At 40.7% G+C, this 27,981-nt stretch overlaps 1 protein-coding gene across 2 annotated transcripts in view; it reads left to right on the forward strand.

Moving 5' to 3' along the window:
• COL1A2 (collagen type I alpha 2 chain) overlaps positions 1 to 17,683 on the forward strand; it is a 36,668-nt gene extending 18,985 nt beyond the window's left edge. For both annotated transcript variants that reach the window (XM_068673974.1, XM_068673973.1), the window contains 29 exons: positions 502 to 555; positions 948 to 1,046; positions 1,781 to 1,834; positions 2,521 to 2,574; positions 2,704 to 2,757; positions 2,860 to 2,913; positions 3,719 to 3,763; positions 4,769 to 4,867; positions 5,586 to 5,693; positions 6,596 to 6,649; positions 7,209 to 7,262; positions 7,783 to 7,836; positions 7,927 to 7,980; positions 8,073 to 8,180; positions 8,927 to 8,980; positions 9,075 to 9,128; positions 10,004 to 10,165; positions 11,079 to 11,186; positions 11,605 to 11,712; positions 12,348 to 12,401; positions 12,505 to 12,612; positions 12,802 to 12,855; positions 13,194 to 13,301; positions 13,888 to 13,941; positions 14,065 to 14,172; positions 14,595 to 14,841; positions 15,262 to 15,452; positions 16,511 to 16,753; positions 17,263 to 17,683. In XM_068673974.1, the coding sequence (XP_068530075.1) occupies positions 502 to 555; positions 948 to 1,046; positions 1,781 to 1,834; positions 2,521 to 2,574; positions 2,704 to 2,757; positions 2,860 to 2,913; positions 3,719 to 3,763; positions 4,769 to 4,867; positions 5,586 to 5,693; positions 6,596 to 6,649; positions 7,209 to 7,262; positions 7,783 to 7,836; positions 7,927 to 7,980; positions 8,073 to 8,180; positions 8,927 to 8,980; positions 9,075 to 9,128; positions 10,004 to 10,165; positions 11,079 to 11,186; positions 11,605 to 11,712; positions 12,348 to 12,401; positions 12,505 to 12,612; positions 12,802 to 12,855; positions 13,194 to 13,301; positions 13,888 to 13,941; positions 14,065 to 14,172; positions 14,595 to 14,841; positions 15,262 to 15,452; positions 16,511 to 16,753; positions 17,263 to 17,409 (2,745 nt within the window). In that variant the 3' untranslated portion in view covers positions 17,410 to 17,683. The remainder of the gene's footprint in view (positions 1 to 501; positions 556 to 947; positions 1,047 to 1,780; positions 1,835 to 2,520; positions 2,575 to 2,703; positions 2,758 to 2,859; positions 2,914 to 3,718; positions 3,764 to 4,768; positions 4,868 to 5,585; positions 5,694 to 6,595; positions 6,650 to 7,208; positions 7,263 to 7,782; positions 7,837 to 7,926; positions 7,981 to 8,072; positions 8,181 to 8,926; positions 8,981 to 9,074; positions 9,129 to 10,003; positions 10,166 to 11,078; positions 11,187 to 11,604; positions 11,713 to 12,347; positions 12,402 to 12,504; positions 12,613 to 12,801; positions 12,856 to 13,193; positions 13,302 to 13,887; positions 13,942 to 14,064; positions 14,173 to 14,594; positions 14,842 to 15,261; positions 15,453 to 16,510; positions 16,754 to 17,262) is intronic.
• Positions 17,684 to 27,981: the final 10,298 nt, after the last annotated feature.

The raw sequence follows: 27,981 nt of genomic DNA on the forward strand, positions 1-27,981 counted from the left end.
TTGTAGTGTGTGTCCTCTGTAACTAACTAAAAGAAAACTCTATTAAAATGATGTAAGATGGCTGATCTCAATTCTTTCTATTTTATTTTGCTCATGATTTCACTGAAAACAGCCATCTACTTCAGTGGTACTAGATCCAGCCAGATTATTTCCATGTCAATGACTTTTGTCCTCTTTCTATTCTGTCCCTTTCTATCACACCTCCCATGAACTGAACACTTTCAATGCATGTGTGAACTATTAAGCATCTTCAAACTCTCTATTAAAGTAGAGCCTAAATGAGTTTGGGTGAGACAGGTACTTACCTGTCAGTCATTTTCAGCCACGTGGAGGCACACACCACCAAACTGAACTTCAGTTTAGATGCAAACTTAATAGGACATGCAGCCCTGTTTCCACAACGTATATCCAATAACTTGGCATCTGCATGTGTATGTGTGTGTAAAAAAGCTGATTAAATGTTGAATGCCTTCTAAAGACATGAAATCTTTCCTTTCTTAGGGCCTCCCAGGTCAGCCTGGAAGCCCAGGCCCTGCTGGCAAGGAAGGTCCTGTTGTAAGTACTCTGATTTTAGTTCTGTTTTTCCAATGCATGCAAAGCATAAGCATAAACTGAGATTTAAGAAGAAATGGTCTTAACACTGAGGTCTAGTATGACTATGTAAAACCAGTAAGACTTTACTACCACATTACTCAGAAGATCTGTAAAAAACTTGCCATTCATTTCTATGGGTCTTAGATCCAGACTATGTTCTGGAAGAGGAAGAAGTAATTCACAGCTCTATAAAAAAGAGAAAAAGGGAAGAATGCAGGTGCATGTGATGTATAAACAGTGTTTAAAAGTTAAATGGCATTTGCTTCCTGTCAGTACACTTTTCTCCTAAAACTGAACTCTCAGAACCAACTAAATTACCCCAGCCATTCAACATGTATTTTTTGGTTTTCTAGGGTTTCCCTGGCGCAGATGGTAGAGTTGGACCAATTGGTCCAGCTGGCAACAGAGGTGAGCCTGGCAACATTGGATTCCCTGGACCAAAAGGTCCCACTGTAAGTACAGTAGAGTCACTTCCTATTTCTATGAAACTATTTCCGGACTAAGCCATAGGTCCCCAGCTCTAGCAATCAAATACATCTCTCTGTCCTGTACTGTTTATTGGATGGCATTCACTTACATTCGACAGTTCCATCTTAAATTGCTTTCCAATTATCTAAAACATGATTAAACAATCAGAAACAATTTTTAGGAATATTTGGACATTAAAGTGATGGTAGCTATATATATGTATTTATCATTTCTGTATATACAATTCAATAAAAGTTCTGTAAAAGCTGGACACAAAGCCTAAACTTCAGTTCCAGGGGATTGTTATTTTAAAGTGTAGTCCAAAGCTCACTCACCCGAGAAGAAAAGCTGTCAGTGATTTCTGTGGGGCTTTTGACATGTCCTACAGATGAAGCAAGTAACAATAGTTACCTCCTGGATTTGTAGTGTTGCTTTACATGCACACGTAGGTGTGGTGTCTGAAATAGGAAGTTACATGGAGTATCAAGGGCTTGGATTGCTATCTCAAAAAAAATGGAGTTTTGAAAAGATGACACTTATTTGCATAATTATTCTAACTAATTTAAAAGGACAGATGTCAGTTGTTTTTCCATTAGGGTTAAAGAAATGTTATAATAAATCTTCCAGCAAGGAGAGTATCAGTCTCTATCCAGTAGTTTAGACTGAACCTAATATGAAGTCCTTGTTAACTTTCAGTGTTTTTTCTTTTCAACTTCAGGGTGAACCTGGCAAACCTGGTGAAAAAGGCAATGTTGGTCTTGCTGGCCCACGGGTATGTGGATATGTTTTTTTTACAAAGCTCCATAGAGAAAAACATAGATTTTTTCAAAGCCTCTTTAGTAAGATAACACTTTCTTGTGCAAACATGAGTAGGTGATGAAACAGAAAAGCACTTTAGAACTCATTCATATAGCTTCTTGTCAGTGGGGATTATTACTTAGGGATTAATATTAGTCTAAATGAAAATTATCCCTACTGGGTATTGTTTTAGTAATTAATTATGGGATATTGGCTTCCTATTAAGAGAAGAAAATAGCACTTCCTGTGCAAATTTTTGAGGAGAGTGTGTAGTTTCTAATTTATTCTATAAATTTCCAGTACTTTCTTACTGATAGTTGTAATTTAGTAAATCTTCCATGTAAGAATTCCAATAATTGGTTTGTTCTGGGAAAAATATAGTCTCCCAGCCAGGTTCCTGTATCTGTAATATACAGGAACTGTATATACTGCAATAACTAAAACAAATGCAGTGTAAGCATCTCTAGTGCTTTTTGACAGTGAAGTTCTTACAAGCACATAGATAAGTCAAATAAACCTAAGATGTCAGCTTAAATGTACCAGTGTGAGTTCAAAATATGCGGCCAGAGACCTTCATTTTTGTCACAGAGGCACTTGAGAGAGATATAAGTCATAACAAATCAAAACTTTGATAACAGATTTCTACTTGAACACATTTAGGGTGCTCCTGGTCCTGAGGGAAACAACGGTGCTCAAGGTCCTCCTGGTGTCACTGTAAGTAATAGACTCCACAGAGATCCAATACATGACTTATTTTTCATCAATGGGACTTCCCATTCTCAAATCCATTTTCCTTTATTTCTGCTACCAAGTTAATCCCTTGGTTTCTTTCATTCTATCCAGGGCAACCAAGGTGCAAAGGGTGAACAAGGTCCAGCTGGCCCTCCTGGCTTCCAGGTAAGTAACTACATGCTCTGCCTAACTTTATTTATGTTTTACAAAGCATGAAGTGCTTCTGCCTTAACTTTATTTGTATCCTTGTTTTTTTTTTACACTTAGGGTCTGCCAGGTCCCTCAGGTCCAGCTGGTGAAGCTGGTAAACCCGGTGAAAGGGTGAGTGCCATACACAGTGCTGCACAAGTATGGGCAGGTATTGCATAGGCCTTACACTTACAACTGCACATGTGGTGAAGCAAATGCTCGTTGAATGTTTTTGCCAAAGTGATCTGTGTTATATATAAAGTTTAATAGTCGCTTTTGTTAAAGGTAGCCATCAATGGAGAAGGTCCTTTGTCATTTTCAATATACTCACTTTTTCAAAGTTCTGGTGTGAAAAAACAAAACCAGTGCTTTCTTTTTGGGCCATAAGCAGCATTAATATTCCCCACAAAAGACAAGACAGTAAATGAAGCATATTTTAGTCCAAATTTCTTTTGAAATCTACAAGATTCAGTCTAATTGTCATTACTCCAGTTGTATGGCTTTGCACATAACCAACATAACCAACTGCAGTGGTTTTACAATGGCATGCAACTGAGGTAACTCAGTGATTATTCATGCACCAGGTTCTGCACAGTTAATGTGTGATGGAACCTGCAAATTGTGCATGCTATGCATCATAACCACCCTTAAAGTTGATAGTTACATCATTCCGTGTCCCAGTGTAAAAACTTACACTGCATGTGCCTGACATGAGCTTGGAATTTAATAGCTCAAGAGATACAGCTATTATCATGTGTGCTCTGAGATTTTGTGTAGTTACGAAAAGCATTTATGTATCTAAAAGATTAATTTTAGTCTGAAGATTTTCGATACACTGCTGCAATTTGAGAAGTATTTCTGTTTGCTGCTAAGAAACATTCAATTTAATATGTTTGCTTTTGAAATAACTTTTATCAATCTATCTCCTCTCTTCTAGGGTCTTCATGGTGAATTTGGTGTCCCTGGTCCTGCTGGCCCAAGAGTGAGTAATTCATTTGAAATAATTCAAATGTCTTAATTGTCTCTTAATGTCTTAATGTCTCTAAAACTGTCTTAATAAAGTGTTCAGTAATAATATGAACTATATACTTTTACAAGTGATATGGTTTAGTGGAGGACTTGTTAGTGTTAGGTCAGAGGTTGGATTAGGTAATCTTGGAGGTCTCTTCCAACCTAGTTGATTCTGAGATTCTGAAGTTTTTCAAGACAGACAGCTCTTCTTGGGTACAGAACACAGCAGACTGACTACCTGGAAAGAGAATTTTCTCTGCTCTTTCCACTTGTCAGGGTATATGATTATACAATACACGCCAGTGTTAGTAAACTCCTAAATAAGCAATACAAATATTATCCAAGTAATGAAGTCCTGATGAGCAGATCTTTTTTTTTTTTTGCATTAACAAACTTCACAATGGGAGTGTGGATGGCAAGAGACTGGTCCTACAGTGTTACTCTGAGGCCTGGTACATAGGAGAATTTTCAGCTCCATTGTTTGTAGGTCCACTTAATCCTGACCAGTTCAGTGATACCATCCCTTGCTAGCCAGCTCCTGCCTCTGATGTAATGTCAGTGTAAACCAGTGGTGGGCAGAATCCAGAGTCTGGAATAGTCATTAGATATTGCCTTCACCTCTCTTCATTCCTGTGCCATTATCTGCCCTAAAATTGATAGCATAAGCTCCATTTGACAACAGTAAGAAAGTCATTATTCAAGAGTAAACACAGTAGCCAAATTCCATGATCAAGAAGTACCTGTAGTTTAATTGTCAGCTGTTATGATGCAAGACTTTGATACCTTGCTATATTTGTGTCAAAAGCTAGAGACAGATCTTCTGACCAATTTAGTTAATATGTCCATAATTTTAATATTAATAATGGTTTGTTCAGATGAAAATGCATCATAATGTCACTGCTATCAGTCAGCTCTTTTAAATCTCTAAGCTACAGACCAATTCCAGGAGAAACTCCAATCGGACTGTCTCTTGCAGGGTGAGCGTGGTCCTCCTGGTGAAAGTGGTGCTGTTGGTCCTGCTGGTCCCATTGGAAGCCGTGGTCCATCTGGCCCACCAGGCCCTGATGGTAACAAGGTATGTCTCTGTCTCTTCTAGCTGCTGTTGCCTCACTGTTGAATTGCTAATGAGGGCAGCCAAAAGCCTTCCTTACTCAGCATAGGTGATAAGTAGGTAATGGATAACCTACACACTACAGCCACTGGGCTATTAGTTCAAGTAGTAAAGCTCCATGGTAGTAATAGTAAAGCTCACAGATAGTCCCCACTAACAGATTTTTTTGTTTAGCTCTACAGAGTATAGAAGGGGAGCTCCAGTTTGAAAGCAGTTTGAATACAGCTTGTCAGCAGGGAATACTATTACTCTGAGACAGGGTGGAAGACTTTGGCCAAAATTCATACTATGCTCTGTTTATACCCACCTGGGGCAAGACGTTCTTGAGTTTAGTAAGCAGTATTTTCCCCAAAACATTAGCATGATAATAAGTGATCATCTACCAAGCTAACACTGTCTGGATGCTGAGTGTGGGGCTCAATTTTCAAGATTTCCACGTGCACTCTTTCTACTAGAGTTTACTTTAGATTGTGGGACAGACTAACTCCTCAGCAGTCCACAGAGTTTGTCTGACATCTTCACTAGCTGAAAAAGTAAAATACATACAATAGCTTGAGACCAAATACTACTACTGAGTCTATTTAAAAGTAAGTAGAATGATGGTCTGAGTAGTAATGACAACTTTGTTCCATATTGTATGAATTATTTCACTCTGTCTTATAAGATATCCTGTTGCTGCTAGGGTGAGCCTGGTAATGTTGGTGCTGCTGGTGGTCCTGGCCCTGCTGGCCCTGGTGGAATCCCAGGAGAGAGAGGTGTTGCTGGTGTTCCAGGAGGCAAGGGTGAGAAGGTAAGATTGGTGGTCTAACCTGCTTTGTTACAGCATACACAGGTTTGGGAGATACTTGAATTACCCTCGCTGGAGGAAAAAAAAAGTTACCCAGATGACTTTTATTTATTCTGAAACTATTTCATAGTGTTTCATTAATACTCCATTAATACGAGTTTTGTTGGTCCAACAGACTGACAATCTTTTGAGGTACTAAGGCTGTATTTTCATCTTAGCTCAGCATTTTGAATCAGTTTAAGTGGCAGTTGTAACTTCACAGGGTTGGGTAACAATCAGCTTATCTTTGCCAAAGTAATATTAAATTTGTGTAGGCTTTACAGCAGGAATAGGCTTACAGATCACAAAGAACTGAATCTTTGATCAAATCCCTAACTGCTTTACTCTAGATGCAGTGCCTATGATATGTAAATCAATTACAAAAAAATTGTGATTGTATCAGATATAAATAAAATCAGAAACCATTTTAGCTGGTTTAAGCAGTTAAATAAAGCTGTGAAGTCTAGTTGAGTGCAAGTCCTGTTGCAATCTCTGTTTTATTCATGTAATTATCCTTAATTGATTTCTATCTTGTTAGGTACATCTTGTTCTAAATTCTATTCTGTTCATTATTTAAACTCTATACCGCGATTTCTAGAACTTAGATTTTTTTTCAGTCAAAACAATAGTCATCTAGTGTAAATGAAGTTGTAAGGAACTTAGGATAAAAATGGCTTACAACTTTTTGTAAAATACTATGCACTGACATGCAGGTTAATAAGTCCATTCTCACACTAAACCCACCATGATATATATCTCTGTAATGCATGTAGACTCAGCAAACGGCTCAGGGTTTCTTTCTTAGAAACTATTCTGTTCATTGCCAATATAATTGCTTTTTTCCTCTCTGTGTATGGTTTTTCTAGGGTGCCCCAGGTCTGAGAGGTGATGCTGGTGCCACTGGAAGAGATGGTGCTCGTGTAAGTATTTCTTGGTTCTACTTGAGGTAGCCTTGCTGCACTCCAGAACTTAAGTGACTAAAAAGAATATTTGGGGCTTTCATTTTCCCGTGTATTGTATTTCCTCTTACAGCTGTTTGCTTTTGAGGCAAATTGGTATGATTGGGTAGCCCCTAGTCCAGAGATGTTTGAATATGGGGAGTGAGAAAAGCGATCACTTCTCACATACACAAGTCGGTGAAATGGCATCAGAGATCAATGTATTTCATAAGACAGTTTTCAATGTGTTATTGGGCTGAGCCTATAAACTTCCAGAGGACAGAGACAATGAAAAGGCAGCCTGTAAAAACACAAAATTTATAATTAATTTGACATCTCAGCTGCCTGTCCTAGACTGCATGTTTTGGGAAGAAAACTATGGCATAGATTTTGATAAAATCATGTGTTGTTTATATTAAGTGTTCTTTATATTAAAATACCTGGAAGAAAATCACATTTATCTCCAGGAGAAAAGAGAAAAATAAGTAGTCATTCTTGCTTTCATATTGTTAGAAATGTTGTCCTGTCTCTTGACCTCTAGGGTCTCCCTGGTGCTATTGGTGCTCCTGGCCCTGCTGGTGGTGCTGGTGACCGGGTAAGTCTACTCTTTGAATGAAAAATCGTCTTGCTTGTTTATATAGTTTACCCACAGCAGGAGTATTGATGATGAAGTGTCTAGTCTAATAAAAAACAATTCCAACTTGTTGAAGTTTAAGTTTTGTAAGTTTTTCACATCTGGAAGGTAAGGCTTATTGGGATTTTGCCATAGCACCCATGCCTCTTCTTAAAAGGACAGGAAAGGGATAAACATCTATATGGCAGTGTTTTTTACTGAGAGAAAAATTTGATTTGGGCTTTATCGGAATTCTTTCTAGTTGAGGATAACTGCCATGATCCTGCTCATGCAGTGGGAAGACATTCTGATATGGTGCCGAAGAACCACGCATTAGCTCATAATGATTCTTTATCCTGTCCAGTTATCATTAGAAATTATTAAAGAAGTGCAGGTCAAAACAGACAAGTGGAGACTTACTTATGCATCTGTACCACAAGGTCTACTGTGTTCTGACTGCTGTGGTGTTCCCCCACATCATGCCTTCTGCTATCTGTTTCAGGGTGAAGGAGGTCCTGCTGGTCCTGCCGGTCCTGCTGGTGCCCGTGGTATTCCTGTAAGTAAAATTCCTTCCACTAGTCCAGTGTCAAAGACATGATGTTCAGAAAAATGCCCTCTTAAAGCCAATTCATTGTCCTCTCTTTAGGGTGAACGTGGTGAGCCTGGTCCCGTAGGTCCTAGTGGATTTGCTGGACCTCCTGTGAGTATTGTTGACCTCTTATGGATTCACACCATTCCTTTACTTTCTTTGTATGCTTTTCCAACTCCTTATTGTGTGTTTCTGCACCATAGGGTGCAGCTGGTCAGCCTGGTGCTAAAGGCGAACGTGGACCTAAAGGACCTAAGGGTGAAACAGGACCCACAGGTGCCATTGGGCCAATTGGTGCTTCTGGACCACCAGTAAGTGAACTGTCTTTATAAAACACATGGTTCCTAACTGTGCTAAGCAAGAAATATGCTAGCCTGAAGGCCTTGAATTTTAAAAAGGTAATTAAAAAAAGAAACTAGGCTGTGAGGAAAGTCAGCATTCTGATTTTCACACACTATATAAACTTTGTCAATCTATTTATGTGGGCTCAGATCGTGAGTCTGGAACTGAAAGGAAGAGAAATAAGTAAATAATTTTCAACTTGCCCTGAAGATCAGCAAAATCAGTCTATCTTGGACCATTCAGGGGGTGTCTGTGGGTAAGTTCCTGAGCTGAGGACCCTGATACCTTCCTCTCAAAGACAGAATATGCTGTTGCAAATAAGTTTCAGTCCCAGTCATGCAGAAGCATATGTGCAAATTTGTCTCTGCACCCACTCGCAAAAAGGCTTTTTATGTGCTTACACCTTTATAGCCCAAAGGTACACACTACTTCACCTGCATGCGGCCCATTACTGGGGAGTTGGTGGAAATAATGCAGAAAGTCAGGCCTCAGTCTCTGAAATACTGTAAAGTGTTGCAAGATAACATGGCTCAGGGATCTTACCATATGCTTTAGGGCAATACCAGGCCTTGGAACTAAATTAACTTCTAACTTAACTTAACTTGGAACTAGCTTAACTTTTGTAAGAGTGAAACTGACCCCTTGACATCCACTTTTTGTGAATATAAGCAGTCTTTGCTTGAATCATCTGTCTCTTTCAATCCTTCACACATAGGGTCCTGCTGGTGCTGCTGGTCCTGCTGGTCCTCGTGGTGATGCTGGTCCTCCTGTAAGTCTTCAGGCTTTTAACATTAATGTTGTTGCTTTCCATAAAGTCATTGTTTCCTTTGAACCAAATTTTCCTTTTTTACTTTTATTTTTAGGGCATGACTGGTTTCCCTGGTGCTGCTGGAAGAGTTGGTCCTCCAGGCCCTGCTGTAAGTAACTAATGGAAAAGTTTTAATGGGAGACAAGTCCAAAGTTGGATTGGTTAGGAATAATCCTCATCCTTGTTACATGGACTCAAATTCTGACTGTACTGGAATTACTTCAGGTCTTTACCTGGATGAGAGTCACTTAACTGCTTAAATTCCCAGAGTCGGAGTTGGGCATTTAGTTTATTTTTTTTACAAGCCATCAAGCATCTGTCTGCATCTTGAAGTACCTAGCCATTTGTAAAAATTTGGGGTTCTTTTGTTTTTATTCATTGAGAGTAACTACATTACCACTGATTTCGAGTAGAATAAGAAGGTTGTGACCTTCCTCAAAAAGTATGCAGAGATTATTTTTTGTCCACACTTTCTAAAGTATCTGCAGTTCCATCCTCTGTCTGAAACAGGGCAACCTCTCCTTTTGTTTAAGAAGGGAGTCACTGCTGCTTTATTTCTCAGCCAAAAATTCTTATTTTGTATTGACTTTTGTAAAACTTCCTTTTCACAAGGGTGTTCCAACCATTTGGAAAAGGTATTTCTTTCCTATAGTTAAATATACTTTAAATCCAAGTATCCAAAGCAAAACAATCCTGTTGAAATGTTTTCTTGTAGACTTTATAGTTGCAATTAATGTCTCCAGAGCCAATCAATATTTTCATATAAATTCTGCCACATTCACTATGTACAGTGAATATATATATTCAATAATTCTACCAGTTCCAGCTATCCACAGCTAACAGAAGAGTAGCAGTTGCTTCTCTGGAACAGCTGATAACTTGTTTATTGCAAAGTACCATTTTTGTACATGGATGTAAAACAACCTGTTATCCCCAGTTAATTAGTCTATATTGTAATGATGTCATGTTCATACTCAATCCTAGGGCATCACTGGTCCCCCTGGTCCTCCTGGCCCAGCTGGCAAAGATGGTGCTAGAGGTCTGCGTGGTGATGTTGGTCCAGTTGGCCGTACTGGTGAACAAGGTATTGCTGGCCCACCTGGTTTTGCTGGTGAGAAAGGTCCATCTGGAGAGGCTGGTGCTCAAGTAAGTTATTAAGTATCACATCTCATTAAAACTATCTCCCTTCAAGTAAATGTTACAGCTTCTAAGAGTGTTTTGGTACTTCTGAAGGGCTTTTCTCCTTTACCCTTAAATTTGGCAAAGCTTTTAAGCAGAAGCTCCACTGAGACTCAAGAAATAGTTTATAAAGATGTAGCTAAGAGGAAAGTCTTTGGTGCACTTGTCAGACGTGAATTAAAATTTTGTAGGTGACAGTTAAACTTGCTCTATGTCTAGTATCAAGCAAAGAATGTTCTAGTTTTATGTTGTAATAAAAACATAGTTGACATAGAGGGCCTGACTAATTAAGGATAATAAATAGGGTGATCAGTCAGGATGATTACTTAGGCCAAGTTTAGTAGCACGTGCTCAAATTTAAGGAAATTGAAAAATCTCTTAACTAAACAACCTTTGCCTTTCAACGGGTCAGTGAAGAGCTCTAAGGTTTGTCTGAAGATGTTAGGAACTGCCTAGGTATTTTTCTAAGGCTATCTTAGAATTAGATGATCAATTTCTTCACTGTGGAATCCCCTCACACAGTTCCCCTCACACAGTCATCTTCCCTATACTGAATGCCCAAGTTTTCCTGTACCACCCACTGTTAGTGAATGGGAAGAACTCAATGGGTCTTGCCTAGTTTTCTAGAAAGGAGAAGTGTATGACAGTTTTTCAGAAAGAGCATTTTAACTGTTGTTTAAACAGTTGGGGAGGGGAGGTGTATAACCAGCATTACCTCCTCACAGACCCTTACCTTTGGTTACAAATTCTTCCATATGGGAACTGGCACTGATACATATTGAGATCTTTGGAAAGTAGTTACAGAGCAGAACAAATGAGAAGTGTGAAGGGCCTTTAAAACCATTTTTCATCTGTTAATATAAATGTCTTCATGTCATAGGGTCCTCCTGGTACCCCAGGTCCTCAGGGTATTCTTGGTGCTCCTGGTATCCTTGGTCTGCCTGGCTCTCGGGGAGAACGTGGTCTTCCAGGCATCTCTGGAGCAACAGTGAGTATATGTCTTATTAACTGCTTTAAACAGACCAGTGTAAAGAAAAATTAGGTCTCCTCTTAAGGAACACTATGGGACAGATCTAGATTCTGCTGATGCAAACAGATGATATTTATATGGAGCCTACAGACTTAGAGCAGCAGGAGAAATTACTGCTTGCCACAGACAAGATTTGTGTCTGCAGGTGAGCATATTTTTGAAGGGCATCAGGTGTTTCTGTTCTTAGCAAGGCATAGAAGAGGCAGAAAATTTAGAATGATTTGCTATAGTTAGATATGTTTCTCCTTGTCTTCTTGTTCTGTTTCACTTCAGAATCGATTAGAGAAATGTTTCTCTTAGATATAGGCCGAAAGTTCTGTAAGACTGTTTTTGTTGTATTATATGTCACATTTTGTTACCACTGTTCCTGTATTAGGGTGAACCTGGTCCCCTGGGTGTTTCTGGTCCTCCTGGTGCTCGTGGTCCCTCTGGTCCCGTGGGTTCTCCTGGTCCAAATGGTGCTCCTGGTGAAGCTGGTCGTGATGTAAGCTGTCTTATTTCCTCTTCAAGATTGCTTTTGTTTTGAGCCAAAGACAAATACACAGAATCTGGATGCAACCGGTGGTTGTTCTGCTAGTGAATTTATACCTTCCAATTCTCGGTGGCCTTGCTACCAGCTCTTCAGAGCAGTGAATAAATTTATCTATCTAACTTAGCCATCCAGGTTAGTAGTTCACCTTTAAGAAGGGTATCCATACAATGGCTAGACATAACTTACATTATAAGAATAGTTAAAATATAATATGTACAAATTATCTTTTATCCTGTACAGTTAACTATTGTAAAGCTTTCTTTATCAGGGAAGCGTATTTGATAATTGAAGTACTCCAGTATTAACTTTTCATTTAGAGAAATAGAAGAAAAACAACAAAAAAGTTGTATTCTATATTGATCATGTAAAACCAAAAATATTTGAAGACTGTCTTAGTTTTCTGAGAACACTAATGTATTTAAGGGACTCAAGAGTGGCATCTATAATGAAAGGCTTGTTATCTTCAAGATTTTAGCTATCCCACCTTAATGTCTTCTCAATCTCATTGGGAGCAATTAGGCTGACACACAGTTCTGTATGATATGAATGTTGATGGAATGTAATATTTTTAATTGGTATTTTAACAGGGCAATCCTGGAAATGATGGTCCTCCAGGCCGTGATGGTGCTCCTGGTTTCAAGGTAATTTGTTCTTTCCTTCTGTTTTATGCTCACAAAAGAAGTATTCCAATATGTGTAAGTCAGTAGTAACACAGTCTCTCCTCTTGTGTTCCCTTGCTTCCAGGGTGAGCGTGGTGCTCCTGGTAGCCCTGGTCCCAGTGGTGCCTTGGGTGCTCCTGGTCCTCATGGTCAAGTTGGTCCTGCTGGAAAGCCTGGAAACCGTGGTGATCCTGTAAGTTGATGAGATCTTGCATTTTTTGATTGATATGGGACTAAAATTTGTCCATCATACATGCATACATTATACATCAAAACCTTGCAATATGTGGATAATTACTTAATAAAAGTTCCATGCTTTATATATCTCTGCAGAAAACAAAGTATGATATACAACAGTGACATGCATTTTCTTTTGTTTCAGGGTCCTGCTGGTCACGTCGGTCCTGCTGGTGCTTTTGGTCCAAGAGGTCTTGCTGTAAGTCTGGTTTCTAAATACATTACTACATTGTTGCAAGAAGAGAAAACATGCTTTATTATTAAGGGCTCACAACTGTGCTCAAGCCCAAAAAGTAATGCTTAAAGAGCTGTAAATATTTATAGACCTAGAATCTTGATCAGACATCTCTCTCCTGGGACCAATCCTGAGGCTTTTGGAATTGACACTCTTCCTGGGTGTTTAAACAGGATGCATATAAATATATCAGGGGTAACCTATGGCATAATGTAGAATGCTTGTTCTTAATTTTTGCTTTGACAGTAATAACTACTTGAAGCTTTGTGTTTTGTTCCTCTGACATCTGTATCCCTTCCTAGGGCCCACAAGGTCCACGTGGTGAGAAAGGTGAACCTGGTGACAAGGGTCATAGAGGTCTGCCTGGCCTGAAGGGACACAACGGATTGCAGGGTCTTCCTGGTCTTGCTGTAAGTAAACGATTTTCAGTATTTTGACTTACTCCAGTCTGCATCATCTTTCAAAGGCCATTAGATCCGATTTAACATTCAATGCTCTCCACATAAAATGGCAAGTTTTCATAATGCTGTTGATAGATGATCTTAGAACTGTGAATGCTGTGAGCCCTGAAACTCAAGTGCATTTGACTAGTGCAGAATTTTAAAAGCTCTGCTTTTGTTTTAGTATTATTTCTTTTTTTTCTCAGAAGTTCTAAAGCTTTTGTATCACAGAGAAGCAGAATTCATTTGTAGATTGTCTTCCCTTTAAATTCTGGCATCCTCTTCAGGAATTCCGGCTCTTATTTTTAAATGCTTCTCAGAAAATCTGAAGAAACAATGTAGAGACTTATATAGGTTATCCATGTAAATATGTCCTTTCGCCCTCTCTCCTCCCTCCGTAAAACAGGCATTTTATATCCCAGCTCCACTAATAAATGCCCTAGATTTCCATTCTCTGAACCCAAATACGTCTGATTATAGTTCTTCTTGAATCATGCTAATACAATGTGTGGTACTGCATTTTTTTAAATGACTATGCATTTGTCTTTCCCAATAGGGCCAACATGGTGATCAAGGTCCTCCTGGTAACAACGGTCCTGCTGGCCCAAGGGTATGTAAATATGAGCATATGCAAATAATTCTCCCATTGTTTTATGCAATAAATTTTTTACACTCCTGTTTACGAATTTTTCTAGTGTTCTCTACTGTCATTAAACTGTTCATTTCCTTTCAGGGTCCTCCTGGTCCTTCTGGTCCTCCTGGTAAAGATGGTCGCAATGGTCTCCCTGGACCTATTGGCCCTGCTGGTGCACGTGGCTCTCATGGTAGCCAAGGCCCTGCTGTGAGTATAACTTTATTTTGTTGATTTAATGCATTAAGGTCACAGTTGCAAGAAAATAACTTCAAAAGCTTAGTAGTTTAAATAGATGTGTTTTCATTTGAGGAAAAAAGAAAATCCAAAAGTTGTTTAACATCCAATGTTTCCCAAATAGGGAACATCTCAATGGTTCCCTAATAAACCTGAAGTCCTTGTTCATTTCTTACAGCCAGCTGGTATATGCACAAAGTGTGGCAGTCCTACACAGTCAATCTTCTACTACTTTAGTCCATAGTAGTTACCATATAATGGGTCCATAAATCCTTCCTCAGATTAGAGCTGAGAGTGCTAGGACTTCAATAGGACAATGCATGTGTGGAAGCAGTCAACTGAAAACCATATTTATAATAGAATGCTTCTTGTCTTTCCCCTTTGAAAAACTTTAGGGTCCCCCTGGTCCTCCTGGCCCACCTGGTCCCCCTGGTCCCAATGGTGGTGGATATGAAGTTGGCTACGATGCAGAATACTACCGGGCTGATCAGCCTTCTCTCAGACCCAAGGATTACGAAGTTGATGCCACTCTGAAAACATTGAACAACCAAATTGAGACCCTGCTGACCCCAGAAGGCTCCAAAAAGAACCCAGCTCGCACCTGCCGTGACCTGAGACTTAGCCACCCAGAATGGAGCAGCGGTATGTTGGTGCCAGATACTTGCCCCTTCTGTCTCAGGGAGTACTTTCAGCTTATTGGCTTTCTTTGATGAATGGTATCCCTGGCTAACAGGTGAAAATACTAAATAACAGGTGAAGGAGTTCTGTTTGCCTTCCCTGAAAATACCTTTCTATGAAGTCATTCTGACAAGTCTTTCTTATCTGTTGTGCAATTATTGCAATAATTTTTCAAAATAATACAAAAATATTTAAGCCTAGTTTTTGAATACAATTCCCTATATATTGATGATCTAAAATACATATTTCTCCCAACTGTCACCCTAATATTTTATTTAGCTGTGATATTCATGACCCCTCTCTTGAGTTCCTGTATTAAAACTATTGAATATAAACTGGATGCAAATGTTAGCCTATTATTCATATTTCTTTCCTCAATTACAGGTTTCTACTGGATTGATCCTAACCAAGGCTGCTCTGCAGATGCCATTAGAGCATACTGTGACTTTGCCACTGGTGAGACTTGCATCCATGCTAACCCTGAGAATATTCCCACTAAGAACTGGTATGTCAACAAGAACCCCAAGGACAAGAAGCACGTATGGTTTGGTGAAACCATCAATGGTGGCAGTCAGGTAAGTGATGTACTGGAGAATGATTGTTTCTGACAGTGCTGTCTGAAGAATTCCCCATCTAATGTGTCTCAGTGAGCAAAATTTGACTTAAGCTCTTGGAGGAAAAATAGGAAAAGGGGGAAAAAACACCTTTTAACCTTTTCTCTCAAGGGAACACAGTTCCATTTCTGAGTTGAATCACAACTCACTAAAATTATTTCTTAGTATTGTTCTAACTCTTCTTGGTGCCTGCAAATGTTCAGTTCAGTGTAAGTGGCTATTTCTAAGGGAATCCTGGGCTGGAATATGCTATATTAGTATAAAGACAGTCCAGAAACTGTCTGAAGAAGTAGAAAAACATCTTTGCTTATCCTTTTAATTGGGATTAATTTTTAACAATTGCACTGTTCCTAGATAGGATCTATTATGTGTAATAAAAATATCTAAGTGTATGCTACAGTGACACTCAGAATTGTTGGTCTAAGTAAAACCAAGACAACAGCCTGCTGAAAATCTCTTATGTATAGTTAAGGAGATGTAATTATGTAACTCCTAAATGAAATTGAATTAGTCTGAAATCAGTGTCCCAAGTTCTTTAGTATAAGAACATAAAATTCATCACTGTGTCAGAACAAGGGTAGTCTAGAGTCCTGTTTCTCATACTGGCTAAAATCAGATGCTGTAAAAGGATATAAGAAGGAAACAAACATCCTTAACATCCACAGATGCTATTTTATTAAACTAAAAAAAAAAATCAGGATTTTCTTGATCCAGGAGTAGGAGTTGTTTCTGTGTATTTATGGAAACAATAGATTTCTCATCTTCAAACATCTGATCTCATCTTAAAATCCACATGAACTGCCAACAGTGATATTTTGGAACAGAGTTCCACAGCTTAACTGCATGCCCTTATGCTTGGTTTTTAGCCTATTTCCTGCTAGTTTCATTTGGTGTTCTCTAGCTCTGCAGTTGCAGTAGGCAGACTTCTGTGATTTTTTTTTTAATGTTCCTAGAACAACTACTCAAACATCCACCTTTCCCCAGCAATACAATTGACTGTTTTCCTTTCTGTTTTTCAGTTTGAATACAACGATGAAGGCGTGACTTCAAAGGATATGGCCACCCAGCTTGCCTTCATGCGTCTGCTGGCCAACCATGCCTCCCAGAACATCACCTACCACTGCAAGAACAGCATTGCCTACATGGATGAGGAGACTGGAAATCTTAAAAAGGCTGTCATACTGCAGGGCTCCAATGATGTTGAACTACGAGCTGAAGGCAACAGCAGATTCACTTTCAGTGTTCTTGAGGATGGCTGCTCTGTAAGTAACACAAAGGATGTGCACCGTGATGTCGATAATGACAGAGTTGTACTTTCATTCACAATTAGATTATCAGTGAGATCAGCAAAATTTTACCGACTAAAGATAAGTAGCCTATAGAACTAACTATGCCAATCTTTAACAAGTGGCAAAGACTGGGGTACAAACAAATCCTCCCTGTACTGTGCAGCGTGGTGTGAAAAAAAAAAGCTTTTAAGAGGGATCAGCTGCAGGAGGGGCAGGATCAAGTCCTCAATAGCTCAGGCGAGGCTCTCTGAGGATTTAACATCAGTGTGAATAATATGGTGATGTAGAGCATCACACACGTTACTTCAGAAGATTAAAGTAAATGTTTCCTCTTTATCAGAGATATGAATAGTTTGATGTGGGTATCTTGCAAACAGTGGCAGCAGAATTAACATGAACTTCTTTCAGAAATTATCGAATCAGGTAGAACAATTCTCAGTACTATGAACAATGTAATAACTCTAATGAATCATCTCTTGCAGAAAAAGAACAATCAATGGGGCAAAACGATCATTGAATACAGAACAAATAAGCCATCTCGCTTGCCCATCCTCGATATTGCACCTTTGGATATTGGCGGCGCTGACCAAGAATTCGGTTTGGACATTGGCCCAGTCTGTTTCAAATAAATGAACTAAAATTAACTTAAAGCCCCCCCCAAATTATTCTCTTTGTCATTTCTCTTTATAATGAAAGCTGACTCCTTCCATTCCTTCTGTTCATCTACTTGCTTAAAGTCTGGGCGAAAGAGAAGGAGAAGAATTGATTGGAGCATTGTGCAATGAAATTTTAATACAGCCCCAAAAGGACTTGGAAGTGTTTCAAGATTAACACCTTGCTTTGGGAAATGTCAACCTTTGTAAAGAAAAAAAAAAATGAAATAAAAAAAATCATGAAAGTTTGCACCACTTGTGGCCTTTGAATATCTTCCACAGAGGAAGTTTAAAACCATGACTTCCAAAGGTTTAAACTACCTCATACACTAAACTAAGTGTGATCCACATTCTTTGTAGGCACTTCTCCATATCATATGAGTTACTTTCAATTCCACTCAGAATACAGTGGTGCTAATTTCACTATTACACAGTATCTTTCCAATACTTGAACTTTGATGGTGCTAACAGAATTTAAAATATTTCTTCTGTTTCTTTGACGTCTGTCTCAAAGCTTAGAATGTCCTGTCTCACCCCCAGCTTAAGCACGTGGATCATTTTTCCTCATCTTTGTCCTCCAAAATCAGGTGTGCCTGCTTTCAAATCTCATTTTCATTTTCTACAATGGGTAAAAAAGAATCATCACTTCTCAAAAAAAGAAAATGTATTTTGTATATGTGAGATGTTTAAATAAATTGTGAAAAAAAAAATAATGAAATAAAGCATGTCCAGTGTTCCAAAAGAAACTATTGAATGAGTAAAGTTACTTGCTTAGATGCATCAGCAGATACTTATAGCCAGAATTTAAAGTACATTTCCATTACTGTAAGTATCTTTCTTAGCCCATTGCTGTAAAACACTTGCTTGGAGCATTTAAAAACTGCTTGCAGCTGTATTCAGGGTGTGGTTGTCTACTTGACTCTTCATTTCAACATCACCTTTTGAAAAGTCCCCAAGAAAATTAATAATATCATGCCTAATTGTACAAGAACTTCAAAGCCATAAATAATTCTTTGTGTTTTTTTCTAAATTCTAAGCAAGATTAATGTCCAAAAGAAGGATCATTTTCTTGTTAAAGGGTAGCAAGAAAATGAAGATTCTGTCTTGTCGAAAGCTGCTTGTTGTTGAGAGAGTAGTGCTGGCTGATATTCTGCTGCAATAAGCAGGACTGTTTTTTGAAATGATGTGCAAAAGTCAGAGCAAGGCATCTCTAAATTCAGTCCATCTAGTCAGGAAGATCAGGCTTTTTGCTAGGCCCTTATAGTTCATACAGTTGTATATGAGATGCAAATCTACCCACTGTTAATTTTAGTAATTTAAAATCACAAGAAACACCCTAAGAACCAAAGACTGCTCTTTTCTGAGACCTTTTAAAATACTACTATCATACAGTGCTTTTCTGAAAGCCCTAAATGAATTGTAGTTTAAACAGCAATAGGTTTGGAATCGGGAAGAATTTGAGAGGTGCTGGAGAGAAAACGCAAAATACAAGGAGGACAACAGCGAGAGCAGGTAAGGGGAGAGCTGAGACAGGCTTAATCAACAGGATCCTCTAAAGGGAAACCTGAAGAAAATATCCAGCAGAAAGTCCCTGTAAGCCTGAAGACAGCCCCTGAAGGTTAGTGGCTAAGAATGCAAAGGCAGTTCCAAACAGTGCAAGGAGGAATAAGCACAAAAAACTGTTTCTGAAGGAAGCTTTTCATTCTTGCTCACAACTGATTAAGGAAAAAAGGGCAAATATCAAAACATGGCCCTAGGTGCAGCTGCTGTGTGCCTACAGCTATGTGCCAAATTAATAGAAGGAGAATTGCCATAATAAAGTATAGCCCTTCTTTCTCTTAAGTGAATGAAACATAGTTTCATGTAAATAACTACTGTTATTCATTGGAACACAATGATTATTTGAGTGTTAGTATTTCAATCATTGTCTTGGTATTTAAAAATCTTTGTTGTTGCTGCTGTAAAGAAAAATTAAATTATTAAAATGTTAAGAGTTTGTTTTCTCACCTGGATTACCTAGAAGCCAGGAATTTTCTACAAGGACTGAAAAGATACTTCCCTGAGTCCATGTAATTCACTAGGAAGTATGCAAGGGTTACTGCTAGGACTGGGATGTGGACTACTGCTGCCTGTACTTTGGGGGCGATGTGGGTGATGTGTTTCCTTTTGAAAGGAAACTCCAAGAAGAAAATGCTATCTCTTGTGGCATCTTCTGATTTCTCCTGTTCTCTCTCTCATCTTTTCCATGGCGCTTCTTGACAGCCTCCTGCTAACATCCAAGTTCTTCTGTGTTGTTGTACCCTTGCTAACAAAGTGAGCTCATCTGGAAATCAAACTGGAAGGAAAAAAAAAACATAGCACCCACCTCACAACCGGTATTAGCACCCAGAAGATGCTCAGTTTGGCTCAGGTTTTGAGCTCATTAGAAATTACCACACAATCAAGTATTTTGCCTATGCTACATACAATGTTGAAGATACTCTTTCCTCTCCAAGGATCACAGTTGAAAATAAATGAAATGAAGTACAGGTGGCGCAGGGAGTCTTCATACTCTCATTTCAGGAATATACAATGTTGAATAAACTTTCGGTAAAGTTCAGTCAGTCGTCTTTGGGAGCGGTCTGCCTCTCTATAGGGAAAATCTCTGGATAATATAATCATAAGCAGGTATGCATCAGCATAGACACAACTAGACCATTAGCGTAAATTGGCTAAAACAATAGGGTTAAAACAGATTAAAGCTGACGTTCAGAACACAGAAACCTGTGAGCAAAGGAAAATTACTGCAGTAACCAAGCTAAAGATTAGGTTTGCAGCACCCCTGGCTGTACTGCACAGGACCAGAATTGCTGGAGAATCTGGGTAAGACTGGGTAAGGAGACTATGGAGCTACCAACATACCCAGTGCTCGGCTGCGATACACCTGTAAATGCTGGTACCAATGCTTTCAGGCCAATTTTCCTCCCTGCAACACTGTGGAACTGGTCACACATTTGTGTGTCTCCTTTTTTCTCAAGTGCAGCTCTCGGGGCCCACCACCAGGCTGGCATTTATTGCTGCCATCCCTGCAGGTCCCGCTGGCAGCAAGCCGGGCTCTCTGCAGCACTGCTTCTGCATGAACGTGGCATAAGTAGGCGAAAAATGGAGGTGGTGAGAACATCTTAAATTCAGCCAATGCAGAGAGAAAAGAAACTTCAAAACCTTGGAAAGTGGTTGTAGAAGGGAAACATATAAGTAACCTGGCTGCTTCGCTGGGCGGAAAATCATGAGCCCCTGACAATTACCTTAAAGATCTGTGTTAAGCAGTTTAAAATATGAATACTGTGCTGAAGATTATGAATAGTCAAATTTCCTTTAACACAAGTAAGAGACAAAATAGCAGTCCTGTTAACAGATCTCCATTTCCACCACATTGCCACTTTTGGCGTGGTTAGCTTTGCTGCAGTGCTTAGTGGTTTGAGGCAGGGTCTCCTCAAAGCTGTTTTTCTAACAGCCACCTGATCCTGTGTTTTACAGTACCAGAATCACACAGATGGATTTCAAGCAATGAGATGACAGCAAGTTCAAATAAAGCAATTCTCAGACATACTATCAGAAGTAATCTATAATTCATCTCCCTTTACACAAGCTTCATTATCAGCTCATTAAAAAAGCATTAATTTTCTGCATTGCTCCCATATAAATCTCAGGTGCAATCCAAATGCAATCTACAGCGCATAAGCAAAGACCTTCCACAGAAATGGCTGGATTTCTCAATTCCTAGGCTGGAATAAATCAGTCCTTTCCTGGAAAATAGATGGTTGAATGCAGGTATTGCATGAGAAAAATTCCCTAAACATGGTTCCAGGTTGAAGTATATCCTGAGCAGGAAGCAATGGCTCTCATTAACCCAAAGATAAGCTTCCAAATAAATGCGACAGATGAATGCCCTTTTGAAAACAAGCAATTGAAATACATAGAATTTAATATAATAATTATTTCATTGTCAACACCATTTAGAAACACATATATATTTTGTTTTCTCTTACTACAGAAATCGTTTCTTTGTGTGAAATGAAACAAGTTTTCCTAAATGCCAGTTCTAAGACCCTTAGTAAACAGCAGCAAGTGATCCTTCACCATTTCCACAAGGGCAGTGCACCACCTATTGGCTTAGACGGTAATCACCGACCTTTGAAGGGCATTTTTGTTGGTACTTGAATTCAGTGAGGGATCTTTCACTGCCGTGGTTACTCTTGAAATCTCCTGAGCCCTGCGTGACCAAGAACATCCCAAGGGCTATTTCTGCAAAATATCAGTGCCACAACTCTTTCTGAAAATCAACTGCCTTATCAGAAATACGCCCATCCACACCAGGAAAGCTCCCAGCAGCAAAGTGCAGTCTCACTCAGGGTAGAAAGGAATCCAAATGAGAATAATTTTGTCTTTTAGTTGCTGATTTCTATGAATCCAAAACAGGAGAAGCAAATTCATCCAATTGATAGTTTCCTGATGAATTTAATGCTTGTGAAGATATTTTCTGTAACTTACCTGTCGGTTTCCTGCACCCATCTCTGTGCAATGATATTGCTGTTTAAGCAGACTCTGCCATTTCAGGCATGCAGTCTGTTCAGTAGTGATCTGGAACAGGTAAGAGCAAAGAGAATTTAAGAGAACTTACAGAGGAATTGCAGAACTGGGCTCCTTCTGTTCGTCCAGACCCCCATTACGTCTTTGAGGTTCATAAGGATACAGGGAAGGAAAAGGAACAAAAACCAAGATGAAACCTCACAGGCAGCTCTTTCTTCTTCATCTTCCTGGCAAGTTGCTAGGTGCTTACCCAACTCCCATGGTCAGGGCCCTAGTCTTTGAGTGTACCTTGTGTTTTCAAAAGAGAAAATCAATTGGAGAGAGGGGAGTTTTCCTCTCCATTTTGAAGCTGTTTTGCACTCTTCCTCAACTTTGAGGACATAAAGCAACCTTGTGAAAAACAGGAGGTCTTTTTAAATCTTGTGCCTTCCTTGTAGAGTGGAAGCACGCAACAGACCAGACCAAAGACCTCTGCTGGTTTTATTAGCTGCTCTTTTGCACCTAGGTCAAGGCCAGCATTTTTTCTTAGCTATGGGTACACCTCTCCACCAGCTAAATGTGTGCCTTCAAGCTGACAGTATTCTAAACTTTTTGCCTTCTGCTTTGAAAACACTCCCTGATATCCCTCAACCCCTTGACCTCCTCCTTGAGTTCTGCCACGAGGCGGACCAGGTCATCCACCTGCTCGCACCACTCCCTTCTCACGCGCCATGCCCTGTTTGCCCGTCCTGGTCACCACACTCCCTAGGGGCTGCTTTTGAACGGCCGGGGAGGGGGCACTGCTGGATCTGCCTACACCTCCTTCTCGCCTTGTTCACCTCCCTGGTGGCTCCCTCGAGTGGGCTCCGTGACGGAAAAATTAGCCCTGCCTGTCCGATCCCCCACTCCGCTGCAGAACGTGTCTGCCCCGGAGCCAATCGCCTTGGCGTGTTCTCTTCCAACATTAGAGAAAGGAAGACATCTCAGAAAGATTAAATTCTTGCACATACCATGAAAATACACAGATGGGCAGAGGAGAGAGAGCCTTATCAGTTTTCTCTGTGAGAAAGGTCTGACAATTATAAAATGGAAATGGGAAAGAGTGGATTCAATGCGTAAGAATTTGTTCTGTTCCTAGGCCTTAGGGAAAGGGAGATTCTGTTAGTGAAGCATCTCAATACAAGTGGTTTTAAAGCATAAACAAGGACATTGAAAGAAAGAATTAGATCCATCTGCCTCTCATTAGAGCAATTTTTAAAGTGTGTCCTGCCCAGGACATTCAAAGCTGGAAGCAGACAATTACAGCTGCCTGATGGAGTCCAACTCACTAGGCTTTCACACACATCTTACGGGAATGGCATAACTACTCAGCTGCCTGTTAACTCCTAAATGAAAGAAATCTTTGCTAAGCCTGGGGTGCATAGGAGCCTGTGCTAACATTTAGTGTGTGTGCTTCCATTTTAACGTCACAAAACCACTTAGACCCATGGGAGCTCACAGCAACCCAACAAAGCACCATATAGACAAACAGGTATGGTGGAATAGTGTGAACCCTAAGGGCTACTCTGTGGTATTTTGCTTAAATTACATTATTTCAATGCAATTCCATCTTTAAATAACGACTCGTGGAAATATTCTAGTTTGTTAATCCATTGCTGACACTTGAGAAAACTAGAGTTTTAATGAGCCCAAGGTTAATATAGAGATATGTTTTCCAGTGTTAGAATTATAATCCTAACAATTTTTAAAAAATCATCCTAAAATAAAATTACCTTCCTAAAAACACTGACTCCAAGATCAAGATACCCTGAAGTAAGTCCTAGTAAACTATAGACTAAACTATGGACTATTTCAAGCTGCTGAAACTACCTTCACAATACAATATTTCCTTGTAGTAGATTATTTCTTATATCTCGGTCATTTCATGTTTAAATGCCAAAGCTACTCAAAAGCACACTGCAAATTCTAATGAGAAATTAAATTGCAAAAGAAATAAGATCATTCTTAGTGGAGAAATAAGACTGGCTGGCAGGTTCTCACTATTAGTAGTGGGAAAAGAGCCCTGCTCCAAAGGCCTGATCTTTCACTACCAAAATCAGTTGATGTTGTATATATATTCTTACCCAACCTCGGGCAAACACGTCCAGTTCCATCAAATTTCACTCATTTAAAGAAACTGGGGAAAGTAGCCATAACTCTAGAGATCCAGAGTTACATCATGTTCAGGGGAAATGCCTTTCTGGAGATAGCTTTTAAAACTGATTTCTTCCATTTCTAAATGGGAGAAAATCACAAAATCAAGTGAATACACATTAATTTTTCAGAAAAAGCAGACCTGACAAGATACAGAATAATTTCCAAGAAGTGTATTTTTTCATTGGTGTTCATAACAGTCAATTATAATTTTTCATCTACAGCAAAGCTTGGAGTTTTCCATTTCAGCTTTTGTCCCATAAAGTAGTCAGACCTTCTCATCTGTACATTTGCTTATAAATTATAAATTCTATAGCTCATTCATGAAATACATGCCAGTTTGACAGTCACCCAGCTCCACTGCCTGAAATACTACCAGATAACAAGTACGGAGGGCAGACTGTTGAATGAGGACAGCTTAAAAGTTGCTCTGTGGACCTGAGATGTTCTCCACGGCCAGCCAAAGGAATGCTGTGCTGCCTCTCTCCAGCAATATTTAATAACCTGGTCAAGTATTTGCCAAGCAACATAGGTATAGGTCATATTCTGGTTTCTGTTTAGGCAAGGTTCTGAAACACCGAACTGCACAAAAGTAGTGGCAATTATACATGAGTGAAACCTCTTGGCCAGCTCTGGGGTCTGAACTTTTTTCCAAATTCTCAAAGGCAGTAGATGTTGCTTCATTTATCATTAATACTTAGATTGTCCTTGATTTTCTTTAACCAAACCTCTTTTATAACATTGAAGTTTGCCTTTGACCATTTTCAGGGACCACAGTATTTATTTTCCTTGGCTACCCTGGTGTCTCAGGCATTACTGCAAGCAGTAGCATTTACTGTGCTTCTTGTCTTCTTTTCTAAAAGAAAAGCTTTGCCTTCTTATTCTGTTGAGGGATTTTTGAAACAGCAAAGATCCCACAGCTTGCTGCAGCTGAGCAAACCAAGCTACCAGGGCAACTATGAGAAGTTCCCATGACAGTGTTCCCACATCGCCCAATTGAGGAATTTAGAAAATATTGTTACCAGCAGCTAGCTTCAAGGACAAGGTCTACGTGACTGCTAATTACAAGGGGGGTGCTTTCTTGCAGGTGGGGTTGTTTTCTTGTAGTTGTTTGTCTGAGTGCTTTTGACCAATAATCTTGTGTGAGACACTATCCGCCCCTGTTAAGTTCACTATAAAAGTTAGGCTATTCGGGCAATAAAATGGAGCATGATCTGACCATACTAGTGTCTGTCGTGCTTTCGGCCGTTCTTCCTGCAACTTATGGCACCCGAACAGGCTGAGACCCGAACAGGCTGAGAGACCTGAGAGACGCTGAGAGATCTGACCGATGCTGAGAGAAACAGAGAGACTTCGGAGACACGGAGAGCCCTGAGAGCCCTGAGAGACGCTGAGAGAAGCTGAGACCTGAGAGACACTGAGAGACCCGACAGACGCTGAGAGACCTGAGACACACGGAGAGACTTCAGAGGGAGAGCCCTGAGAGACGCTTCAGAGGCACGGACAGACCCTGAGAGCCACGGAGAGCCCTGACAAAAAGCCTGAGGGACATTGAGAAACTCCAAGCAGCGACCCGGACAAAGGAATTGTGGTGAGACAAATTGCGGGAACAGAGAAGTCGCGGGCGGGACCCGGGGGGTAAAATCGCGGTCACAGGCGGGGAGAAAGGAGTGGCGGTGGGACGCGGGGCATCCCGGATCGAGTTGCTGCGGGAGACCAGAGGCGGCAGGGGACAACGTGAGGCGGCCGCCACCGTGTGGCGAGTTGTCCCAGCAGCAGGGCGGGGATCGCGACCCTGCAGCCGGTCTGACGTGACCATGGAGGCGGAGGCGGCTGTGCAGCTCCTCTCTGGCATTCTCGCTGCGAGAGGCGTATCTTGCAGCGCGAAAAAGATCAAATCCTTGGTGCAATGGGCCCAGAAGGAGGGTTTTCTAAAGGAAATCCCTCTAAGCTTTAGCCCAGATGAGTGGAAGCTCGTGGGAGATCGGTTATGGCAGACAACCAGCACGAGTGGAAAGTTCAATAAAGATCTATGTATGACCTGGCGTGCAGTGATTGATGCGCTGTGCGGTCTGAAGGCCGAACGCCAGGTGCTAACGGCGGCGACGCAAGCTTTGTCACTACCATCCGGGGCCGACAAAACGTCAACTACAAAATCCAACGACTCAGGACCATGCCTGTCACTATTGTTTCCATCGGTTCCTGCACCCATCCCGGTTCGGGGTATGACCTCTTCAATAAAGGAATCAGCAGCAGCCATAATTAAGGGACTATCCGAGCACGGTGCAGATGCGGCCTGCGAATTGCCCTCTTCACCTCCCGCTCCAGAAAATCTTGACACGGTGCCCCCAGCATCCATGCCGCTGCCAGGAACCAATAAATCCACCCAAGATGCTTCTCCCTCATTATCCACCGCCCCAACTCCACCGGCGCCGAAACCAAATAGGTGGTCTGGAGTCATACGTGATGCCATTATAGAGGGAGAGTGGCATGCCGCATCTTTGGCCTGCCCAGATGTTATGGACCCTGTGCAAGGCACCGGGTCGTGGCAACCGCATGATTGGAAGATTTTACGACAAGCTAGAAAAATAGTTATGGAGTACGGCTTACAGTCCCAGGCGGCGCAACAGATAGTTCAATGGGTTTTCCACGCAGACTTAATGTGTCCACTTGACTGTCAAAACTTGGCGCGTTTGCTGTTAACTCCTTCCCAACTGTTGCTCTTTGAAAGGGAATGGCTACGGTTGGCACAGGCAGAAGCGAGTCGACCGCGTCAACCAGGGGACCCTCTGTATGGCATTACTGCTGAAATGTTAACGGGGACAGGTCCATACTTCAATCCCCAAGTTCAGCTGCAGTTCCCTGCGATTTTTCACCAAACAGCTGCACAGCTCGCACTACAGGCTCTTCTTGCCCTTCCAGAAGAAAAGAAAGCACCTCCCTTTACATCAGTTCAACAGGCCCAAGGTGAACCTTATGCAAAATTTATCGATCGGTTGTGGGCAGCAATCATAGATCATCCGGACTTAACATCGGAGTCAAGAAAGATCATGTTTAAAATACTTGCTTTTGACAACGCGAACGCAAAAACCCAAAACATCCTAGCCACGCTACCGAGAACCGCACCTGTAGAAGAAATGTTGGAGAGAGTCGAACGAGTCAATCAGTCTAAGCAAGCAGCTGTGATGGCACAGGCTGTTGCAACACCCATTGGTGATCCCTCAAGTGCTATAGCGACACCAACAAACAGCAGCCCTCCAAGACGTAACCCCCAGAATCAGCTGCGATGTTATCGATGCGGGAGGCCTGGCCATACAAAAAGGCACTGCATGGCTACCGTCTGGTGTGATAATTGCCGATCTAACACACATGCTACAGTAATGTGCAGGTCCAAGGGAAACTCCAAGAGGAGCGTGATCGGCCGCGCGACGACAACAGTAGCTGCAGTGCGGATGGACAGGGTGGATTTCTCAACAACAATGCCCCAGCCACCAGAGGAAGCCTTGGAGTGGATTTGGCAACAGCAGTAAGCGTAACACTCCCTGATAAGTCTGTGGTGGTGATTCCTATGGGAATCCAAGGCCTGCTATCAAACACACCATTAGGCGGCTTGCTATTAGGTAGATCCTCTGTGGGACTTAAGGGATTAATTGTTATTCCAGGGATTATTGACATTGATCACGTAGGGGAAATCAGAGTCATGGCACACACGCTCAACCCGCTCTTGTTTAACCCAAAAGGTACCAAAATAGCCCAATTTATTGCACTCTGAAATTATCAACCATGTGCAGGGGCACTGGTAAACCG

Source organism: Anas acuta, chromosome 2 (assembly GCF_963932015.1).
Source record: "Anas acuta chromosome 2, bAnaAcu1.1, whole genome shotgun sequence".
Classification (NCBI taxonomy): domain Eukaryota; kingdom Metazoa; phylum Chordata; class Aves; order Anseriformes; family Anatidae; genus Anas; species Anas acuta.